The 24261-nt window shown below is 37.1% G+C and overlaps 1 protein-coding gene across 2 annotated transcripts in view; it reads right to left on the reverse strand.

Moving 5' to 3' along the window:
* Positions 1-24261, reverse strand: part of TPST1 (tyrosylprotein sulfotransferase 1) — a 98748-nt gene that overhangs the window by 11914 nt on the left and 62573 nt on the right. For both annotated transcript variants that reach the window (XM_045543198.1, XM_045543197.1), the window contains exon 3: positions 22081-22279. In XM_045543198.1, coding sequence (XP_045399154.1) covers positions 22081-22279 — 199 coding nt within the window. The remainder of the gene's footprint in view (positions 1-22080; positions 22280-24261) is intronic.

The following is a 24261-nucleotide window of genomic DNA, read 5'->3' on the forward strand; positions in this document are numbered from 1 at the left end:
GGCTTATTTTCTTCACTTGGTGGTACTAGAGACAGATGCATGTCTTTCTGTTTTTATATTATTACTTTGATAATCTCCTGCCCATAATTTTCTCTGTTCTCATTTTCTGGAACTCCAGTCAATCAAACAGTGGACCACCTGAATTAAGCTTCTAATTTTCTTATCTTTTCTCTCCAAGTCATCTCTTCGTGTTTTTCTTGTACTTTCTAAGAGATTTGTTCAACTCTTACTGATTTAAAATTTTGGTTTTCCTATTTTTCGTTTCCAAGTATTTCAGGTCTCTGTTTTTGTTTTTAAAAATAGTATCTGTTCTTGTTCCTTCACCTTATGTCTACAAGAATATTAAATAGTTAGATTAAGTTTTCTTTTGCTCATTACATAGTTTTGGTTTCCTCTGAGGTCCTTTTTTTTTTTTTTTTGAGACAGAGTCTCGCTCTGTTGCCCCGGCTAGAGTGAGTGCCGTGGCGTCAGCCTAGCTCACAGCAACCTCAAACTCCTGGGCTTAAGCGATCCTACTGCCTCAGCCTCCCGAGTAGCTGGGACTACAGGCATGTGCCACCATGCCCGGCTAATTTTTTCTATACATATTTTTAGTTGTCCAGATAATTTTTTTATTTCTATTTTTAGTAGAGATGGGGGTCTCACTCAGGCTGGTCTCGAACCTCCGACCTCGAGCGATCCACCTGTCTCAGCCTCCCAGAGGGCTAGGATTACAGGCGTGAGCCACCGCGCCCAGCCTAAGGCTCTTTTTTGCTCTTTCTTTTGGTCTCTCTCATGTTAGAGACATTTTGAAAATGTCTGTTGAGTCATCGCTGTGAGGCACAACAAAGTTAATTTGAGTTCTGTATATTAGGGTTGAGTCCAATTACAGGTGTGGTTGTAAGTCTTTTCTTTGGGGTAGCCAAGTATGTAGAGAAGGTCCCACAATCTCTCACCTAGAGGAGGTGAATGAGTGTCTTCATTTTTTATCGATACATAATCGTACATAGTTATGGCATACACATGATATTTTGATAAATGCATACAATGTATAATGATCAAATCAGGGTAACAAGGATATCCATGATCTCAAATATTTATCATTTCTTTGTTTTGGGAACATTCCACATCTTCTCTTCCAGCTATCTTGAAATATACTTCATTCTCTGCACCTAACCCCCACATTCCCAGCCTCCAGTAATCATCATACTACTTATTCTACATTTATGAATTCAACTTTTTTTTTTTTTTTGCTCCCATATACGAGATCTTGCAATATTTTTCCTTCTATGCCTGGCTTATTTTATTTAACATAATGTCCTCCAGTTCTATCCATGTTGCTGCAAATGACAGAATCTCATTCTTTTTAGTGGCTGAATATTCCATTGTGTATATATACCCCATTTTCATTATCCATTCATTCACTTAGTATACATAAGTTACTTCCATATCTTAGTTATTTTGAATAGTGCTGCAATAAACATGGGAGTGTAGACATCTCTCTGATATACTGATTTTCTTTCTTTTGGAGATAAACTCAGCAGTAGGATTGCTGCATCATATGGTAGATCTACATTTAGTTTTTTGAGGAACCTCCATACTGTTTTCCATGGTGGCTGTACTAATTTGGGTGCAAATATAGTTAACATTGTTATATCCTCTGGCTATATTGATCCCTTTGTTGTTGTATAATGGCCTTCTTTGTCTTTTCTTTCTTTTTTTGAACTTTCCCTTTTATTTATTTATTTATTTATTTTTTGTTTTTGAGACAGAGTCTTGCTCTGTCACATGGGCTAGAGTTCCGTGGCGTCAGCCTAGCTCACAGCAACCTCAAACTCCTGGGCTCAAGAGATCCTCCTACCTCAACCTCCCGAGCAGCTGGGACTACAGCTGCACGCCACCACACCTGGCTAATTTTTCTATTTGTAGTAGAGACAGGGTCTCATTCTTGCTCAGGCTGCTCTCAAACTCCTGACCTCAAGCGATCCTCCTGCTTCGGGCTCCCAGAGTGCTAGGATTATAGGCGTGAGGCACCGTGCCTGGCCAATTTTCCCCTTTAAAGTCAGTTGTTTGTCTTTTTTTTTTTCTTAAACCATTTTTGATTTAATGTCTGTTTTATGTGCTACAAGTATAGCTACTCTTGCTTTTTTTTGGTTTCCATTTGCATAGAATATCTTTTCCTTTTCTTTTTTTTTTTTTTGAGACAGAGTCTCACTTTGTTGCCTGGGCTAGAGTGAGTGCTGTGGCGTCAGCCTAGCTCACAGCAACCTCAAACTCCTGGGCTTAAGCGATCCTACTGCCTCAGCCTCCCAAGTAGCTGGGACTACAGGCATGCGCCACCATGCCCAGCTAATTTTTTCTCTCTATATATTTTTAGTTGTCCATATAATTTATTTCTATTTTTTTAGTAGAGACGAGGTCTGGCTCAGGCTGGTCTCGAACTCCTGACCTCGAGCGATCCACCCGCCTCGGCCTCCCAGAGTGCTAGGATTACAGGCGTGAGCCACCGCACCCGGCCCATAGAATATCTTTTTCTATCCCTTCACTTTCAGTCTGTATGTGTCTTTATAGGTGAAGTAAGTTTCTTGTTGAAACCATATAGTTGGGTCTTATTTTTAAATCCATTTAGCCATCTCTATCTCCTTTAATTGGAGAACTTAATCTATTTACATTTAAGGTTATTATTGAGAGGTAAGGGTTTACTACTGCCATTTTGTTACTAGCTTATGGTTATTGTACAGATCCTTTCTTCCAGTTTTCCTGTCTTCCTCTGTGGTTAAGTGCTTTTTCTCTAGTAGTATGTTTTTATTCTGTGCTATTTGTTTTTAGTGTATCTACTGTAAGTTTTTGCTTTGTGGTTATCATGAGGCTTACAAAAGACATAACAGGCTATTTTAAACAGATAATGATTTAATTTTGATTACAAAGAAAAAAAGTAACAAAAATAAACTTTATACTTTACCATCATCCCCTCATTTGATTTTTTAATGTTTCAAATAATCTTTTTATTGCCTATTTCTTAAATAATTGTTTTGTCTTTTAGTCCTCATACTTGAGATATAAATGGTTTACTTACCCCAATTACAGTATTAGAATATTCTGGATTTTTCTGTTGTCTTTCTTTTACCAGCAAATTTAATATCTTCAGGTGTTTTCTTGTTACACATTAGCACCCATGTCTTTCAGACTGAAGAACTCCCTTTAGCTTTCTGTTTGTTTGTTTTTCACTTCTTTTTGTATTTCAAGACTTCCCTAAAAGGCCTCTAGCATTTCTTGTTAGGACAAGCCTGGTGTTGATGAATTCCCTCAGCTTTTGTATGTCTGGGAAAGTCTTTATCTCGTCTTTGTGTTTAAAGAACATATTTGCTGGGTATAGTATTCTTGGTTGGAAGTTTTTGGTTTTTGTTTTTTTTTTCCCTTTAGCACTCTGAATATAGCATCTCACTGTCTCCTGGCCTGCAGGGTTTCTGTTAAGAAATCTGCTGAAAGCTGTAGTGGGGGTCCATTGAATGTGATATGTTTCTTTTCTCTTGTTGCTTTGGGTATTCTTTCTTTGGCTTTGATTTTTGTTAATTAGATTATGATGTGCCTTGGGGATTTCCTCTTTGGGTTGAATCTGATTGGGGACCACTGAGCTTCCTATACCCAGATGGTGTCATCTTTCTCCAGATTTGAAAAATTTTCAGCCGTTATTTTCTTAAATATGCTTTCTAGGCCTTTTTTTCCCATCTCCTTTGGGAATTCTTGTTATGTGGAAGTTAGTTTGTTTATGGGGACCCATAATTCTTGTAAGCTTTCTTTACTTTTTAATTCTTTTTTCTCTTTGCTTCTGTGGGTAATTTCACTTGTTCTGTCTTCAAGTTCACTAATTCTTTCCTCTGACCAAGTCTACTGCTAAAGCTGTCTAATAAGCTCTTGAGTTCAGTTATAGAGTATTTTATATTTAGGATTTATATTTTGTTTTTCTTAATTGTTTCTATTTATTTGTCAAATTTCTTTTTGTTCTTGGATTGTTTCTAAATTTCATTTGATTTTCTATCTGTGTTCTCTTGTGATTCCGTAAACTTCTTTAAGAGGATTATTTTGAATTCTCTGACATTTCATAGATCTTCAATTCTTCTGGGTCCATTGCTAGAGCTTTGTGTTGGTTTCTTTTGGTGGTGTCACATTTCCCCAAGTTTTCATAATCCTTGCTTCTTTATATTGATACCTGTGCATTTGAGGAGACAGTCATTTCTTCCAGTTTTTGCAGGTGCTCTCTGGTGCTGTTAGACCTTTACTTAGTATTGGAACTTAAACGCTGTTATTTCTTCCTGTTCTGGGGAGGATTTATAGGGAATCCTGGAACTACAACACTGCATTAAAACTAACTCGTTGCCTTGCCATTGTTTCCCAGTCTGACAAAGCCTTATAGTGAGCACTGGAAAGTAAACATTTCTCTGGAAATATATTGCTGCCTTGTTGTTGCTTCTCAGTCTGTGGAAATCTTAATTGGGCACTGGAACTTAATCCCAACCTTGTACTTGTTTCTGGACCAGGGGAAGACTCCATACAAGCATGTGGGCTTTGTGGAAAATCTGCCCAGTGATTCGGGCCTTCCTACTGATTGTGCCCCCTGTAGCACTATGGTGCCAGGCAGACTCTTCAACATGGCATCCTCACCAATCAGAGCACAGAGTAGCCACTAAGATCCATCACGAAACAGTTGCTGCAATCAGTGCCTTGCTCTTTGTCCCCACTTCACCCCAGGTGGTTTGGCTTTGCTGGCACTCCCAGTGCTTCTGATGGGAAGAGACTGAAGTGGGCTTCCCGAGAAGATTCCCAGACCAGTGGGGAGATTGAGCACCTACCTCCGATTCCTTCCTCCCACCTCAGAAACTGTAGGTGTAGCTAAGTTTTCTGTGAGCAGTCTTATGCTGGCTTGGGGGAGTGGGTGGCGCAATGTAAACTGACCATTTCTCTTACTGGTTGTGGTTTCCCTACATTCTATGAGTGAAGGGTTTTTTTCCAATTTCTCCCCAAGTTCTGGTGAACTGAGGGTAGTATTCTTGTCTTTGAATGGTTTCTAGTTGTATTTTTGTGGGGAGAGTGATGCCAGTGGGTCTTCTATTCCACCATTTTGATGATGTCACACTCTTCCCGTCATGTCTTCATTTTCTCTCGTTTTTTTTTCCATCCTAAGAAAATATACTTCTGTGGGGAGGGGAGGGAGAAGGTGTGGTATTGGGGAACTGGAAGTCTAACTGGTCCTACACAGACTTTCAACCTCCCTATTTTTAGTATCAGACTTCACCCCTTCCCTCAATTTGTAGTACTTAATGTTTCTAATTCCTGAGCTTTTGTGGGGTTCACGGTAAACTGGATTGCTTCTTGTCCCTTTGATTTCTTGTATCCCCTTTTTTCCCCCCAGGCACTTATATTTGGATACCTTCTATTTGGCTCAGTCATTTACCATTTCTACATCAGCTTTCTATCTTCATATATTACGTTTAAGAGTGACAAATAGGTTTAGGGTCACTAGTTTGGGGGTCTGCGCAAAGTTAGAAATGGAGGAGGGACACTAAAGTGAAAGGACCCAACAGGTCTTAGTTTTAAGGAAACATGCTGTTAGAGTGTACACATAGTATGTATATTAGCTGAGGTCCAGGTAAGTTAACTTTTTGTTTGTTTGTTTGTTTGTTTGTTTGTTTTTACCCACTCAGGTAAGCAACTTTTGTGGCAAGGGTTTGCAGAGGCTGGAAACCACTATTTATGGGATTGCTAAATAGACAAATACACTACTATTAGAAAAGAAATTTTATGTTGTGCAGGGAAAAGATAAGTAGAAGCAGCATATACTTTTCAATCTTTTTAACTTTACTGTTAATTATTCACAAGAGACTGGAGCTGGGGAAAAAAAGGACTAACCACCCGCCTCCACCACCAGCTCCAACATTCTATGATTCTGAAGGAAGTTTCTCAAAGCCTGAGTATCACAGAGATTGCTTTCTCGGTTCCACCGGTGCTCTTTCTAGCAGGCCTCCTGGGTCTTTTGCCTAGGAAGTTATAAAGGTTACTGCACTGTCTCAATCCTCTCATAGAACAAAACACTACATAAGGCCTAAAAGAAATGCATATAAAAATGTAAGCTCCACATGTAGTATTTAACACTGCTTTATAGCTTTTACTTGTGGCAATGATGTATGCTTCCATATGAGAGGCTCTGGCTGGCAAGATACCATTTCAAAAGAAATAACTAAAATAGACAAGTAAACCGTATTTGATGCTTTGGGTTTATAGACTATAATCAGGTTGAAGTTTTTGGAGTGAGGAACAATTAACTCCACTATAAGAACAGCCTTCAACTGTGGGATTACCTAGAATACAGAGACAGAGGAGGGAGTAGAGTTTGCCTAAGTAGCCTGTTAAGTTTTAAAAACCCAAGAAAGGTTCTGAACGTTATCTGAAGTGAGCAATGTGTCATTCTTGTTATTTGTCCTCAGACCACTTTTAGCTTTCTTAAAAGATTAATTAGGAACTGACCTATTAAGCCCAACACCACTTCACCTGTCACCACTGCTTCACCTATACAGTTGTCCCTCAGTTATCTGGGTGGGGGTCGGGGTGGGGAATTGGTTCCAGGATCCCTTGTGAATACCAAAATTCACAGATGCTCAAGTCCCTTATTTAAAATGGTGTGATATTTGCATATAACCCTCATAACACCCTCTGTATATTTAAATCATCTCTTGATTACTTATAATACCTAATATAATGCAAATACTATATAAATAGTTGTTATACTGTACTGTTTAGGGAATAATAACAAGAAAAAAGTCTGTACATGTTCAGTATAGACACAGGCATACATTTCTTTTCCTGAATATTTTCAATGCACACAGTTTTAGCCAATTTAAATTATTTGGTTTCAACTTGTAGCAATTAAATAGAGCAAACAGGAAGGCAATGGACAAGTACTGATAATTAAGAGGTGACAAGTAAAACAAAGGATGAAACAGAAATTATAAAAGGCAGACAGAAGCCTAAGTTCTTCAGTAAAGAGACCAACAATTCTATACCCTATATAAAGAGAAGACAGGCACCTTCTCTTTATAACACACACGACTGCTAATTTTATTTTTCTTTCTTTTCCTTTTTGAGAACAGTCTTACAGAGAATAATTCTCTTTTGATGAAATAAAATTTCAAATAATGATCAGTAATTTATTCAAAAAGGCAAGGAAGTAAGTGATCAAATGCAGCAGAAAGGATTTTACACTAAATCATTAAGATTTGGTCCCTTCATGGTAAAAATCTATCCAGAAACTTGACTTTCCAGAATGACTCATTTCTCAAGGGTTTCAGATAGCCAAGGTTTTACAATTTATAGGAAAAACTGTCAGAAATATTATTAAGCCAATTCTGTACTTGGCTTGATCTTTTGGAGAACATGACGTCGTGTAACCCCCTTCAAATGTGGATGGATCTAATGACTTGCTTTTAACAATTAGAATTTGGCAAAAGTGAAGGGATATTACTTGTGATAACAGGTTACAAAAAGTCTGTATCTTCTGTCCTGGGCATTCTCTCGTCCTTACTTGTTCTAAGAGAGGCCAGCTGCATGTTGTCAACTGTCTTACAGAGAGGCCCACGTGGCAAAGAACTGACATCTCCAGCCAACAGCCAGCAAGGACCTGAGGCCTGCCAATAGTTACGAATGAGCTTGGAAGCAGATCCTCTCCCAGCTGAGCCTTGAGATGACTGCAGCCTGGCTGACAGCTTGACTGAAACTTCATGAAAGACCTTGAACCAGAGGTATCTAGGTAAGCTATGCCTGGATTCCTGATCCACAGAATCTGATAATGTATGTTTGTTGTTTTAAGCCACTAGGAAGTTTTAGGGTGATTTGCTACGTCACATAAATAAACCATACAGATTTCTGTGTTAGGAGTAGAGTTCTGCAGTAACAATACCTAAAATGTGGGAGGAGTGTTAGAGCTGGGCAATAGACGGTGGCCAGAAGGCCTTCAAGGAGAGCAGTGGAAAAAGCCTAAGTTACCATGAATTGACAGTAAATTTTAAGACTTTTAGGAGGCCACCTGTGAAAGGTTTTAAGGAACATGAGGAACATCTGATTGGAACCTGGAGGCTGGAGGATCTCTGTTATGTAACAGCAGAAAGTTTAGCAACCCAATTTTGTAGTTAGGTAAAGCAGAAAATGTGCCTAATGAATTAGACGGTCTAGAAGCTAAAGAGATTTCCAAGCAATGTGTTGAAGGCACCACCTGGTTTCTTCAATGAAATGCAAGAGGAGAGAGAAACTGAGGAAAGAACTGTTGGAAAAGAAAAGGAGCCAGGACATGATGGTTTTGAAACTGGGTGTAGAAATTCCTAGTCTTGCCATCTTCAACGCTAGCAGTGTACAAGGTCACAGTTCCTCCACTGATTCTGCTTCCATCATCAAAGCACCTTCTCTGCCTTCAACTCCCCTGGACCTCCTTTTATAAGGACCCTGGTGATTACACTGGGCCCACCCAGAAAACTGGATAATCTCATTTTAAATTCCTTAATTACATCTGCAAAGTCCCTTCTGCCAGGGAAGGTAACATATTCCCAGATGCCAGGGATTAGGATGTGGACATCTTTAGAGGGCCCCTATTCAGTCTTCTACTTGAAAGCAATAGATAACTAATGCATTATACTTTGAATTTCTGCAGTTTATAAATGGGAACACAGAAATGAACACAGTGTATAGAAATGCCAGTCAAATTTCCCTCACAAACGAAAACCTCATACATGTGCCTTTAAATTTTAACCAATGGGTTATATAGGAAAATGCTCTTATTCTTAGAGATGAGTGCTGAAGGAGCATAAAATCTGCAACTTTTTTTTTTCTTTTTTTTCTTTTTTTTTGAGACAGAGTCTCACTGTTGCCTGGGCTAGAGTGGCGTGGCTCAAGCAATCCTCCTGCCTCAGCCTCCTGAGTAGCTGGGACTACAGGCATGTGCCACCATGCCTGGCTAATTTTTTCTATATATATTTTTAGTTGTCCACCTAATTTCTTTCTATTTTTAGTAGAGATGGGGTCTCGCTCTTGCTCAGGCTGGTCTTGAACTCCTGAGCTCAAGCGATCTTCCCACTTGGGCTCCCAGAGTGCTAAGATTATAGGTGTGAGCCACCAAGCCCAGCCAATATCTGCAACTTTTAAATAATTAAACACCAATAAAAAATACATGTGGGTATACATACACACAGAGAGATGAAACAAATATGGCAAAATTTATTATTATTTTTTATGGAGACAGAGTCTTGTTCTGTCACCCAGGCTGGAAGTACAGTGGTGTGATCATAGCTCACTGTAATCTTGAATTCCTGGGCTCAAGTGATCCTCCTGCCTCAGCCTCCTAGGTAGCTGGGACTACAGGTATGTGCAATTATGGAAAAATTTTAACAATTAATGATTCTATGTTAAGGGTATAAAGATATTTGTTGTATTATTCTTTCTATTTTTCTGTAAGTATAAAGAGCTGGGGAAAAATCAGGAAGATCAAGTTTTTTTTAACACAACAAATATATTAACCTTGCAAAACTCACTGGAGTAGATTATAAATATATATCATTTGTGAACAGACAAAAACTGAGAATTAAACTCAGGGGTTGGCAACCTACTCTGTAAAAGGCCAAAGAGTAACCACTTTAGGCTTTATGGGCTACACAGTCTGTTCCAACTACTTAACTCTACTGTTGTAGGGCAAATGCACACATAGGTAATACATAAATGAGTACATTAAGTGCAGTGTGTTCTAATAAAACTTTATCTACAAAATCAGACAGCAGGCCAGATTTGGCCTGCAGGCTGTGATTTGCCAACCCCTAATTTAACTAATATCAGTTCTTTCAATATAAGAGAACTTCAAACAATCTCCAGAAATGTACTGATGACCAAACTATGTGCTAAGCATATTACACACAGTAGACTTTAAGGTTTTGCTTTTGCTCATAGGTTTCTTCAAAGTACACCTATATTTTTTAACTCCAAATGTTAAAAGATTAGTCTTACAACCGTAGGTTATGAATTCATATTTACTGTAAACTCAAATTTATTTTATCCCTCCCCTTTCTTTCTGTAAACTCTAATTCTTCCTTCCTATTGCACTCAAGAGCACAGAATTAGATTAATCATAATTCTTAGTTTCTGACAAACTATCATCATTGGTTTATGCTTGGCCTGCTGTTATTTAGTAATATAATTCATTATTTTTAATAATGTAATAGGCATTCCTCCTTGAAGAATTATGACTTGATAGTTTCACATGCAGAGAAAACACAACTCCAGCCAGATATGATAATACAGAAAGGAATCCAGATTTTAAAATTTACATTTTTAATCCCATTGGGCTCTTGTGGTACACTAGAGACTCTTTATCTCTAAAACACAAATAGTATAAAACAGCTGATAACATGTATGTTTACATATTCTCATTTGTTTCAAAATATTTTGGCAGCTTTGCAAAATCTCAGATTGGGTTCTTGGAAAGTTCAACAGTCTTGTGCTGCCTAGAAACAACTGAATAAATGTTGTAAATACTTCTTACATCAAGAAGAAAAATTTAGCATTAGGGCATTGATTTCTTGGGAAAAAAGTTTGGTGTGCAGAATGATTAGGACACTTATCAGGCAGGAATGCTAAGTTATTTCCATTCAAAGGAAATAGCACCAAACCAAGTTTTCAAAAACACTGAAAGGCAGTTAATATATACAAGTACAGTCAACAGTAATTTCATAAATTTCCTTTCACTGGAGTGCTCTATTCCCTTTTTCTCAAACTAGAGAACTTTTACTTTTCCTTTAAACATGAGAACCCAGTAGTGCAATCTCTGTGCCCACATGGCATCTTGAATGCCCTACTTTTATGGCAGTTGTCACACTGAATTACAGTTAATTACAAATCTTTTTTTTTTTTTTTAAGAGACAGGGACTTGCTCTGTTGCCCAGGCTGGAGGGCAGTGGCACAATCATAATCCAGTGATCTTTTCCCGAGTAGCTGGGATTACAGGCATGCACCATCATGCCTGGCTAATTAAAAAAACATATGTGTGTGTGTGTATTTTTTGTTGTTGTTGTTGTTGTTGATGTTAGTAGAGACAGGGTTTCACTGTGTTGCCCAAGCTGGTCTTGAATTCCTGGCTTCAAGCAATCCTCCTGCCTCAGACTTTCAAAGTGCTGGGATTAAGGGCATAAGACACCATGCCTGGCTTGTCTATCTTTTTCATTGGACTACTTTTTTTTTTTTTTGCCTTTAGTCATTGGTGCTCATCATCAGACTTCTTAAGGAGAGACAGATTTTTAATCATCTTTACATTCTGGTTGGAGGAACAAATGGACACTTGGATGAAAGAAGAAATAAATGCATGAGATCCTTGCATAGTCACCTCCATTTTTACAGTTGATAGACTTAAAAAAGATACTAAAACCAACTTATAGCATAGAATGAAAATAAAGAGACAGCAAAAGTGACTCTGTTGGAGCCTCCCTGATTTAAACTTGTGGAACCTTCAGGGTTTAGCTGACATTACTTTATAAGATACTGGCATTCATTCTATCGTTCTATTTAATTCTGCTAAGAAAAAGAATTCAAGAAGTTTAAATTGTTTTTTGATTTAAAAAGTTTGTATAGCTAAAAAAAAAAAATCTGCTTTTTTTGGCTTAATTACATTTTAAAATGTTCATGAGGGAACCAACCAATGCCAGGTAGCCAAAAAAAAAAAAGGTAGAAAAACCAAGAAATTCTCTTCAGCCAAAACATCAATAAAGCTTTGATAAGAGAAAGAACAGAGTAGACTTTTTTTTTTCCCTCATCTAATCTGAAAAAAGTAGTCATGATCTTTTTTATCTTGCCTGGAAGAACAGTCTACAAAAATTGCATTGCAGATATAAGTACTTTGTCTCATTTTCTTTTTTTAAAAATATGGACATGATGAAAAAAAACAAAGCTAGGCTAGGACAATCAGCTTCCCTGTAGAGAAGAAAAGGATCTAGAATAGGGGTGGGGAACATGTGGCCTTCTAGGTTTTTAAGTGCAACTTTTTGACTGACTCCAAATTTTATAGAACAAATGAAGCCTTAAAATGATGCACCTGAACACAAATTGAAGTATTCTGACAGAAGATAAAATGTGCTACTCTAAACTTCCTTATATATTCTTTACAGAATGCCTGCAGGAAACAGTTCCGCCTGCTTTCAAAATAAGGCAAAATACTTGACTAGGGAAAAAAAAAAAACCTGCCAAGTTGGGGAAATGAATTTAACTCTACAGTTGTTGCTTTGAAGGTTTATGAAAATTTTAAAAGAATGAGATAAGTATTTCTTTAATTAAAACAACTAAAATTTAAAGCTCTTTAAACCCGAGCACAAGAAATAAATGAAGAGTAGCTAAAGATTAATTATATTTCAAATTCACTCAGTAGAGTATTAATTACTCAATTAAAGTAATGCAGTCAAAAAGGGAAGCACTTCCTAGAAGTGGATTAGGATGTCTCACATAACTGGCAAGGGCAGAGCTGAAGATCTTCATGGACAAGTGGAACCAGGACCTCAAACACTGTCAGACTCTTGACCTCTTTGCTCTGCTCCTCTCAATGGTTTGGCTTTTTTCCTTCCATACATCAAAGAACATGACTCCATGTGCAGTTAAGTGAAAGTAATAGAATAACTCATTAAAAGTAGCTCAAACACATAACAAGCCAGAGCTGAGGTGGATGGTCAGTCCTAAACTAGGTTCAGTAGCTCAGAAATCAGGGGCCCCAGCCTCTTCCCTTTTCTTCCTCTGTCACCGTCAGTGTGTCAGTGATACCTTCTCTTATGATCACAGGATGACTGCAGCGGGGCCAAGCATAATGTTCTTCCATAGCAATGTTCAGAAGCAGCGAGAAAGGAGTAAGCTCTCTTCATACAATTCTTTATTTTCTCAGAAAGTGAAACTCTCCCAGACCCCTGGCCAGCAGACACCTCCTTACATAGCACTCGCTAGAAAAATTGGTCACATGGTTGTCCCATCTACAAGAAAGTCTGGGAAAATGAATTATCTGGTATTTTTAGCTTCTTGCAATACACAGTGTCTAACACTTCCACCAACAGGTCCCATGCCTTATATCCTGTGGCCCTCACTATCACCTTTCTTCCCTTGGTACCACTTCAAAAATTCTAGGGAAAGACTCTTAGTTGCCTGGGTTGGGTCAGATTCCTACTTCTGAACCAACTGACTATGACCAAGGGGCAGGGTCCTTGTGTGAGATTTTGCTCATTTATATCTGCAGGAACCTAGAAAATGTGTAAGAATAAATCCTAAGAAAGTTAGACCAGAGTAGAGGAAATGTATGTTGAATTAAGCCAAATTTATCAATATGGGTATATTAACTAGAGATTTTGAATGCAATATATTGGCTTGGGTATCTGGGAATAACTGACAATTTCCTCACCTGGTTGACTAAAACCTGGGCTTAACAGTGGCCTGTATTAAATGAACCTTAAATGTCAGAACTTCCTTGGTATTTTTGTAAAGAGAAGTAATTCAAAAGGTTAGAAAATAAGGAATACTGGAGTGTAATATGTATGACTGACTGACCTGCTTGCTCACTTCCTAACTATATCCCAGGGAAGGTCCAGAAGAACTCACTCCTTCACCAAGCCTTTGAGAAATACATTGGTGAAGGGGGCAAGAATATCCCTGAAAAGCTCTTGAGTACTTGTCCTCTGCAGGCTAGAAATAACGACCACCAATGAAATAGACTCCCTGAACTCAAGGGAGGGACAAAAATATCACCGAGTCACAGGAACCAAGTGGTGGCACTTAACTATTAGAAACAATGGGTACACAGTTACACTTTATAAGCAATGCAGAGGTGGAGGAGGAAAACAGAATGGTGTGATCTGGAGAGATCTTTGGTGGTGGCTAATTGATCATGGTGTCCCTGGACTAAAGTAGATGGGTAGCATAGTAAAGCCATACTTCAGGGGTTACACTAGAACTGCTTCTCCCTACCAAAATATTACACCAAAAGCAATATTGCATTCCTAGAGAGATTATAGAGATTAGTACTTCCAACAAAAACTTAAGATACACGGTGATACTTAATTAGTGACTCCTATTATACCTGCTGTTCTAGGTGTGTTAACTTTGCTAGAGCAAATCAACGTAGCTCCTACTGTCTAGTATGTAGCTATTAATTCAGCAAACCCTTCTTCTCTATACCTCTTAATAAAGACTATCAGAAGTAATTATCTCCCCAAATGGCTGTATCAACTCTCTAGTACTCTGTCATAATCTAATCTACAGGGACCCTCATCATTTTGCTACTGCACAGGAGAGCATACTGGTCCACTACGCTGATGATATGTTGATTGGACTTAAACAGGAAGTAGCAAATACCCTGTCTACTTTGGGAAGACATGTCAGAGGGTGGAAAATAAACCCTGAAAAAATCCAGTGGCCTGTCACCTCTGTAAAATTTCTAGGGATTCAGCAATCTAGAACATATAGTATTAAGATATCCCCTCCAAGGACAAGTTGCTACATCTAGTGTATCCTCTCAACAAAAGATAGACTCACCACCTAGCAGCCTTCTTTGGGTTATGCAAACAAGATATACCTCCATATGAGTTTTCTACTCCTACGCATTTACCAAGTCAGCCATAAAGGTGACGTTCTAAGTAGGGTCCAGAGCAAGAGAAGAAGCTGAAATGGGACCAGGCTGCCTTGCAAGCTGCTATGCCTCGGGGCCAAATGATTCAAGAGATCCAATGGTGCCTGAAGTGTCTATGGGAGACAGTTGTGCTGTGTGGAGGTATGGCAGGCCCCTATCGGTGAATCACACTGTGAACCCCTAGGATTTCAGAGCAAAGCTATGCTAACTAAGATCATTATCCTTCTTTATCTCCTGCCTTAGCCTTCCAGAGTGCAAGGATTACAGGCATGAGCCACTGCGCCCAGCCAGCAATAAAGTATTTTTAATTAAGGTATGTACATTGTTTTTTAGATGTAATGCTACTGCACACTTAACAGACTATAGTATAGTAAAAACATAACTTTTATATGCACTGGGAAAACAAAATACCTGTGTGACTTGCTTTATTGCATTATACACTTTATTACGGCGGTCTGGAACCAAACCCACAATATCTCCAAGGTATGCCTCTATAACCCAGAATTAAGAAAATAGGGAGAGACCCATGATGAGGACTTTAAAATAGTTATTATAAATATGTTAAAGAATTTAGAGGAAAAGATGAACAGAATAGTTGAAGAGATGAAGAACTCCAGCAGAGAAATTCTGGAACTGAAAAATAAATTATTTGAAATGAAGATATCACTAGATGGGTTTAACAGCAAACTGGATACAGAAGATAACAGGATCAATGAATTCAAGGATAAGTTAATAAGAACTAATCAAAGCTGAGGTGCAGACTGGAGATGGCAGTTGAAAGGATTAGGGAATTTGGTACATTATAGTTACACTGTTGAAAACCAAGATAAAGTGAAAATCTTATAGCAGACAAAGAAAAAAGAATAAATTATTGATTATTATAAGAATGTCAGCTGACTTCCCATTACACACAGTGGTGGCCAATAAAATAATACATATTAATTGCTGAAAGTTAAAAAAAAAAACCCAACAAAATAAAACAAAAAAAACCCCCCTATCAATCTAGAATTCTATGTCCAGCAAAATATCCTAAAATAATGAAAAAGAAATGAATACATTTTCAGGTTAAAAAAAAAAAATCTAAGAAAATTAGTCACCAGTATTCCCTTACTATATGTTAATAAAAAATGCTAAAGGAAGTTTATCAGGCTGAAGAGAAATGATTCTAGATGAAAGTCTGGATCTTCAAGAAAAAAACCCCAAAACCTTTAGTGTCCCCCAAGCCATAAAATATTTGCTATCTGGCTTTTTGTAAAAAAAATTTTGTAGCCTGTGTCCTAGAGCAACCACTATAACCAAAAAAAAAAAGAGGTATAGCTAAAAAGAGGAGATAATAGCCAAAAGGAGAAAAAAATGGAATACTAAAAAAGATTCATTCCAAAGAAGGCAGGAAAAGAGAAACAAAGGAACAAAGATAGATGATCCAAATAAAAAACAGTAAGATGGTAGATTTAAAAACCAGATGAATAAACACATTAAATTTAAGTGGATTAAATACTCCATTTAAAAGTCAGAGAGTATAAATGGATTAACCAAGAAGATCAGCTACGTACAGATATAGATTACAAGTATTAATAAAAGGATGGGAAAAATATACCATGTATGTAATACACATAGAAACACTGTTGTGGCTATATTTATATCAGACAAAGTAGACTTCCAGAGAGTAAAATCAGAGATGAAGAGAGATATTTCATAATTACAAAAGGAATAATTCAAGAAGATTTAAATGGGTATGTTCCTCCTCATAATATAGATCCTAAATACATGAAAGAAAATTGATAGAAATGAAAGGAGAAATAGACAAACTTATACACTTTACTCGAAAATTTATAAAGCTAGACCCTAAAAATCAAATAAGAATTAGAAGATTTGAAAAACACCATGAAGTAACTTGACCTCATTGATATTTACAGAACTCTGCAACAATCACAGTATACACATTTTTTAAACTGAACATGAGACTATATGCTAGTCGTAAAGCAATTTTCAATGTACTTCAAAGGACTGAAACCCTAGTGACTGTGTTCTCTAACCATAATGAAATTAAATTAGTAATCAACAATAAAAAGATAACTAGAATATCTCCAAATATTTGACAAGTAAATGCCATTCTAAGAAGTTTGTACTTTATCTTGTAGTAACAATGGAGCTATTCAAAAATTTTATGTAAGGGTATGATATATTCAGATTTGAGCTGTGGAAAAATAACTTACACAGAATTTGGAAAATGTAGTGTAAGGATGTCTAAATAATAAAAAAAAAGAGGGTATTATCTCACTTTATGTGAGAAATGAGAAGAAACTGCTCCAAGGAAACTGAAATGAAATAAGGATAAATCAAGATATTTTCAAATGTAGACTCGAGGGTCTTACCAGTTAATTACATATTATCTATAAAGGATAACTGGATAAATATGAATACTGTATATAGAGATAGAAGAAACAGGAAGAAGCAGTTTTTGCTGGGTATAAGGAACCGGAAAAAAAAAAGTTTGCTTTCCAGGTTCCACCTTTAATGTAACAATATCAATTCCAATTCCTGCAGCACATTACTCTTGGTTTAGGGATTTAACCCAACACCCTGTCCCAGCTCACTTCATCTTTAAGTTTCTTCTTGTCTGCTTCTGTGGGTTCTGTAACCCTGGTGACTGCTTTTCCATTTGACCACTTGCTCTTCCTCAGTGCTGTCTACTTAGGTTTTCAACTGCATATCTCATTCACAACTTGGATCTTCCTTTTAGTTTATTCTTTAAGTTTAGCAACTAGGTCTTTGAACTGTTCTGTGGCTTGAGCCATGTGCCCTAAGGACTCTGTTCCTCTTATCTGCTGACTCACAGGCACTGCAAGTACACATAAGCACAGCCTCATCGCCACCCTCACACCTCAGATTCCTGCTTAGTTTACTGAACAATTCCATTTAGCTTCTGCCTGTCAGGGAACAAGCTTGGACAATAAATTCAATTTTGGACACTGAATTTCAGGTCCTTGAGAGCATATAGGTGGAGATATACAGAAGGCAGGTGGAAATAATGAACCTGGGACTTAGGAAAGAGACCCTCTGGGAAATACAGATTTATGATCATTAGCAAATAGGTTGTAATAAAAACTATATGAGTGGATGAGCTTGATCAAGGAGATTATAAAATAGGAGTGCTTAATCCGATGGATTTTAGGAGAATCTATGAATCCACTGAAATTGTGCATAAAATTCTGTGTATGTATGTGTCTGTATTTCTGAGGCAGGGATCCACATGTTGCATCATATTCTCAAATTCCAAATCTAAAAAGCTTAACAGCCAGGCACGGTGGCTCACACACATAATCCTAGCATTCTGGGAGGCTGAGGCGGGAGGATCCCTTGAGCTCAGGAGTTCGAGACCGGCCTGAGCAGGAGCGAGACCCCATCTCTATTTAAAAAAGAATACAAATAATTAAAAAGGTTAAGAAACTCTGAGGAAGGGAAAAGGCTGAGGATGCAACCTAAAGGGTAATATTTACTTAATTGTGCTACAATTTGGGGATTAGAGACTACGGCAGGAAAGGGTATGAAATATGTTAGTGTTTCATTCCCAATGTACCAGGTGGGTCATGGCAACCATGAAGCACATGATTTTCTATTCAAAACCGGGCAACTGTCCCTAAAATGTGCTGACTCATCATTACTTCCAGACTACACAGAATTGTATGAAAAACAGCATTTTTAGGCCTAGAGATGTAAATTCTGTATTTCCAGTGAAAATGTGATTGTTTTCTCCCACTCTCACTCCATAAATAAGGGAACACCTTCCTCAGCCACCTTCTCTCTCTGGAGTCCATCTCATGTCGCAGCTGATAATCAAAGATCTCTTTGCAAGCATTACTTTATAAAACCTCATGGTCATCAATGTTGGATATATTAGCAACTGAGTTATTATATGCAAAAAAGCTTGGAGGATACATAGGATTTGGATTACAAGAAGGCCTATGAAACTCAAACTCAAAACATGAACGTCTGCTTGTATGCATTATCACAAAGGGCTCAAATATGCAATTATAGTTCACACTTTATCTTTTCTTCCTCAATTATTTGTCACTGGAGAGACAGGCAGAGACAAAAAAAACCAAGGTTTTTTTCCCCCCCAGTGTGCACTTTGAAATCCTTTCAGTAACCACAAGTGTGTTTGAAATAAATTCTTTAGTCACATGGATTCAAACCACAGCATTCTTCCCAAACTACCACTCAAGAAAGAGGAGGAAAACCTAGCCAAGCCAACTTGCATGTGGGAAAACTACAATGTCTACCGCCTGGGAAACCTCAAAATATCATTTATACATGAATTTTGGTTTATAAAAAATGATTTCAGTATTGAAAGGAGAAAGCTATAAATTACCAGTTACAAAGAGACTATCAAGGACTATGAAAATAGGATACTAGGCTGATGTATGCTTCATTTTTAGCAGACTGTAGTTCACAGAACTTAAATACATTTTATAAAAATTTTAAAAACTTAAAAGACAGTTCATAATAGAATATACATATAGCTAATAACTGGGAAATGTGCAGTTACATTAATCGATGAAATCTATTAAAATTAGCAAAAATCTAAGATGAAATCTCTTCCATTATGCTGGTAGGTCAAAAGATTTAAAAAAAAAAATTTTTTTTTTTTTTTTTTGAGACAGAGTCTCACTCTGTTGCCTGGGCTAGAGTGCCGTGACATTAGCCTAGCTCACAGCAACCTCAAACTCCTGGTCTCAAAGCAATCCTCCTGCCTCAGCCTCCCACATAGCTGGGATTACAGGTATGCGCCACTACGCCCAGCTAATTTTGTATATTTTTAGTTACCCAGCTAATTTCTTTCTATTTTTAGTAGAGATGGAGTCTCACTCTTGCTGAGGCTGGTCTTGAACTCCTGACCTCAAGTGATTCTCCCACCTCAGCCTCCCAGAGTGCTAGGATTACCGGCATGAGCCACCATGCCCGGCCCTTTAAAAAAGATTTATCAATATATATCAAGCACCTTAAAAATTCTCAGATACTCTGACCTGGTTTAATTCTACTTTTATTAGTCTAACCTTTAAAAAAAAAAAAAGAACCCTAAAATATAGTATGTGCAAAGATGTTCACTATAGCACAATTTGTCAAAGATAAAATTGTAAACAACAAAAGAAAAATAACAAAATGAATTACAGAACATCTACTAGGGAGATATATTCTGTTTCTTCACTTATTCATTCATTTACTATGTTTCAGAAAGGATTTAAGGTGGCTCCTATGATAATATATTATAAATCTTGAAAAATTATGCTTAAGAAGCAAGTGCACAGTGGGAAAATGCTCATGAATATTAAGAGGAAAAGGTTGGATACAAAATTGTATGTATAAAGGTGAGATGATAAGATAATACTCTTATGTTTAACAAAATGCATAGGCCAGACATGGTGGCTCATGCCTATAATCCTAGCACTTTGAGAGGTGCAGGTAGGAAGATCACTTAAAGGCCAGGAGTTCGAGACCAGCCTGAGCATGAGCAAGACCCCATCTTTACAAAAAATAGAAAAATTAGCCAGGTATGGTTGCACGTGCCTGTAGTCCCAGCTACTTGGGAGGCTGATGCAGGAGGATCGCTTCAGCCCAGGAGTCTGAGGTTGCAGTGAGCTATGATGATGCTACTGCACTTTATCCCAGGCAACAGAGCAAGACCTTGTCTCAAAAAAAAAAAAAAAAAAAATGTAGAGAAGGAGGGGAAATATACCAACATTGAAGAATGGTATGTGTCTGGGTGATAACATTATAAGTGATTTTTATTCTCTTTTTAATTTTATAAGTTTTTTGTAACGAGCTTATATTTTTATAAGAAAAATGTTTATATATATAAAGTATTAAGAGGATAGTGATTATTTAAAAAATAAAATATTTGCCTTCATATAAGATGGTTTCTTCCTATATAGCGGCTAATGATGAAGGGAAATAAAAGTAATACCTGAGAGAAAGGAATTCATGTGGAAATTGACCTTATGAAATAAATCTATTAGTCATAAATTTGTCAATTAAAGGTATCAAAAGACAAAATAAAGAAATGATATAAAGTTGTGGGGAGGGAAGGACACTGAAATCAATAAGGGAATACCAGAGAAGGCCAAGGAATTTTAATTCTGAAATCAAATAGCCTATTAGTGAATTTATGCTAACATGGTTGTCTTGTTTGAAGTGTAGTTTCAAAAGTGAATACATATAGGGACAGAAAGTAGAACTGTGGTTGTCAGAGGCTGGGAGAAGAAGAGAATAGAGAGTTATAGTTTAATGGGTACAGAGTTTCAGTTTGGGAAGATGAAAAAAATTCTGGAGATGGATGGTGGTGATAGTTGTGCAACAACGTAAATATATTTGGTGCCACTAAATGTACACTTAAAAAATATTAAAATGGGCCGTGCGTGGTGGCTCACGCCTGTAATCCTAGCACTCTGGGAGGCCAAGGCGGGTGGATCCTTTGAGCTCAGGAGTTCGAGACCAGCCTGAGCAAGAGCAAGACCCCGTCTCTACTAAAAATAGAAAGAAATTATATGGACAACTAAAAATATATACAGAAAAAATTAGCTGGGCATGGTGGCACATGCCTGTAGTCCCAGCTACTCAGGAGGCTGAGGCAGGAGGATTGCTTAAGCCCAGGAGTTTGAGGTTGCTGTGAACTAGGCTGATGCCATGGCACTCTAGCCCGGGCAATAGAGCAAGACTCTGTCTCAAAAAAAAAAAAAAATATATATATATCTATATTAAAATGGTAAATTTTGTATGTATCTTACCACAATAAAAAAACAGAATGTATAGGTGTGATTTGAAATAGATTCAACTGGTAATTCAGATTAGCACTTTGAGGTTTCAGGACTTTCTGAAACAATATTTTGTAAAGATGTAATAAATTTAAATTTATTAAGAGAAAGAGTGTAATTTCACTATAATAGCAACTTTCTCTTAATCAGAGGCCTAGTGTATTGTACCTGTTTAATAATTCTTCTAATGAAGCCAATGTTCAGCCTTTAAGTATCAAGAAATTATCTAAACAAAAATTTAAAAGTAAAATGGACATTAGATTTAAAGAAGAAAGAAACTGTAAGTAAGGTCGCTAATAATTCTGGTGTTTACGAAAATTTATAGTAATCAACTATGAGAATAAATCTCCCCAACAGGAAGTACCATTCCCAGAAAAATATATTAAATAGGCAAAATATATTAAAGAACTGACCCCAAAGTTCTTGGGAAGAGCCAGAGTTACCCTTAAAATACAGAGGAAGACTTCTGATGATGCATTCTACAAACAGAATTTTTCTAATTTAAAATACTTTTCTGATCATAAAATAGCAACAAATAAAATAAGAAAAAACTATTCATGTCCCAAATTCTGAATCTAGTTTTTCAGTTACTTTAAAAATCTCACTTACCCTTCTTGTGTTTTCAAGGATTTTGGGATCAGGTTTTCCATAGTTCGGCGGATTAGCATATGGGTCATATCCAAGTTTGGCAAGCATGGGTGCAATCACTGCCATGTCTTGTAAAACGTCTGGAGGTATCTTCCCAACCCATTTTGATAGAGCTCCCACGTTGACTGGCTTGATGACTTGGTCTGTAGATCTCTCCACTCTGAAAACAACACAATATGAACAAATATTTAAAATTTAAAAAATAGTGTTTAACCACTAAAAATTATTTTTGATAGCTTATAAATTTTAATCATCTGAATGATAAAGTAATTAGAAAGAGGGCACTAATCAGGTTTGACACTATTTACTACACTTTAAGTTTGATAGTAATTATTGGCAGCCTCAGATTTCTAGAAATTAAAAAAAGGGTCAGCTGAAACATCTGCATAAAATGTGTTGACATTTTAATTACAATGTCCAGGAAAAAAAGCCAAAAAAGATAAGACTGCTTAGCAAAACTGCCAGTCAACTTACTTGAAATTCATTTTAAAAAAAGATAGATTTATGGATGACTAGAGGGACAACAGATAGATGAACAGATTATGTGACAAAGCAAATATAGCAAATGTTAATTGCAGAATATAGCTGGTGGGTATAATTCTTTCAATTCTTCTGTATGTTTGAACTTTTTCATAATAAAATGTTGCAGGGAAAATAGCCAACCACAAACCACTAAGAATGCAAAATATTCATTTGTTCTACTTTCCTGTTGACTTCCTAAAAAAATTCTATTTTCTACAGAAGAAAAAGAACTCCTGTTTATGATTTTCAATATTACAGTATTCAATATTACAGAACAAATGTGTTCTACCTCTTGCCCTGGAAATTTACTCTAAACCTGTAATGACTAGGATAAAATATAACATGAAATGACATTTGGATTTAAATTGGATCTGAATTAGATTTTGGCCAAATGACTATAAAACAGAAATGCTTAAGTAGAGTGTTAAGAAATCATTCAAACACAGTATTCTATCATAAGTCCTTTTTCTTTAAGTATGTGACCTCTCACTGCAGATAATCATTATTTGATGAGGAGCCTCTTGAAGGGGCTCTGCTCCTAAAATAACAGACAAGTGAAAATAAGATGACTCTCCCTGGGATTCTGTGAGGCCATCAGCTCCAGGTTTTCCTTCTGCCTCAATAGCCATATTCTTTTTTTTTTTTTTTTTTAGACAGAGTCTTGCTCTGTCACCCAGGCTGGAGTGCTGTGGCATCAGCCTAGCTCACCGCAACCTCAAACTCCTGAGTGGCAAATTGGGCTTAAATGTAACACATTAACTGCCATGCGAGTTATATTTAACTCAGGCTAGTTCTGAGCCCAGGGCCTCATGAAGCGTACGTAACTCACATGTCTTTTTACCTTGGGACCTGTGTGAACTATTTTTCAAGTTGCATATAATTCATGTGCAGAAAACAATAAAAGATAACAAATTTTTCATTAAATTAGAAAGGATCACTTTGTTCTCTAAGTTTTTATTCTATTTTCATAATAAAATACTGTGGCCCCAGGGGGAAAAAATTTTTTTTCTAGTGTGGCAGTCAATGTGTTAAAATAGAGCCACATGGCCATTTGCTGACTACAGGTCACACACAGTACTCCGAGTTCTGGGAAAACCTACAGTCTGCTTAACTTTGACTGCCACAGCTGATTGTTCTTATTCACGTCACCTAAGCCAACCAACCAATAAGCCATGGCCTGTATCAACCAATCAGAATTCAGCTACACCAACCAATCAGACCTAAACAAGTTTGAATCCTTCATCTGCATAAACGAACCTGATGGGGAACCTCGTTAGGAACTTTCTCTATAAAAATCAAACCCTCCCTTTGTTCTCTGGAATGCACCTTTGTTTTACACCTAAGGCTGCATCTGCCTGGTTTGCAAATTGTTCACCAGAATAAAGTCTCTTTCCTTTAAATTCCTTTTCAGACAACTTTTGTTCATACACCAGATTATAAAGGAGGGCCTATGTCTTATTAATCTCACTATCACCAGCACCTAGCACATTAACATATCATAGATGATCAATAAATGTTTATTAAGTGAATGACTAACAGCTTTTCATGGGGAAAAAACCCACATAATATTAGTTTATGAAAACATGCTCAAGAGAAGTGAAGTATCATGTCTCTATAAGG

The sequence above is a fragment of the Lemur catta genome, chromosome 2, assembly GCF_020740605.2.
Source record: "Lemur catta isolate mLemCat1 chromosome 2, mLemCat1.pri, whole genome shotgun sequence".
Lineage (NCBI taxonomy): Eukaryota > Metazoa > Chordata > Mammalia > Primates > Lemuridae > Lemur > Lemur catta.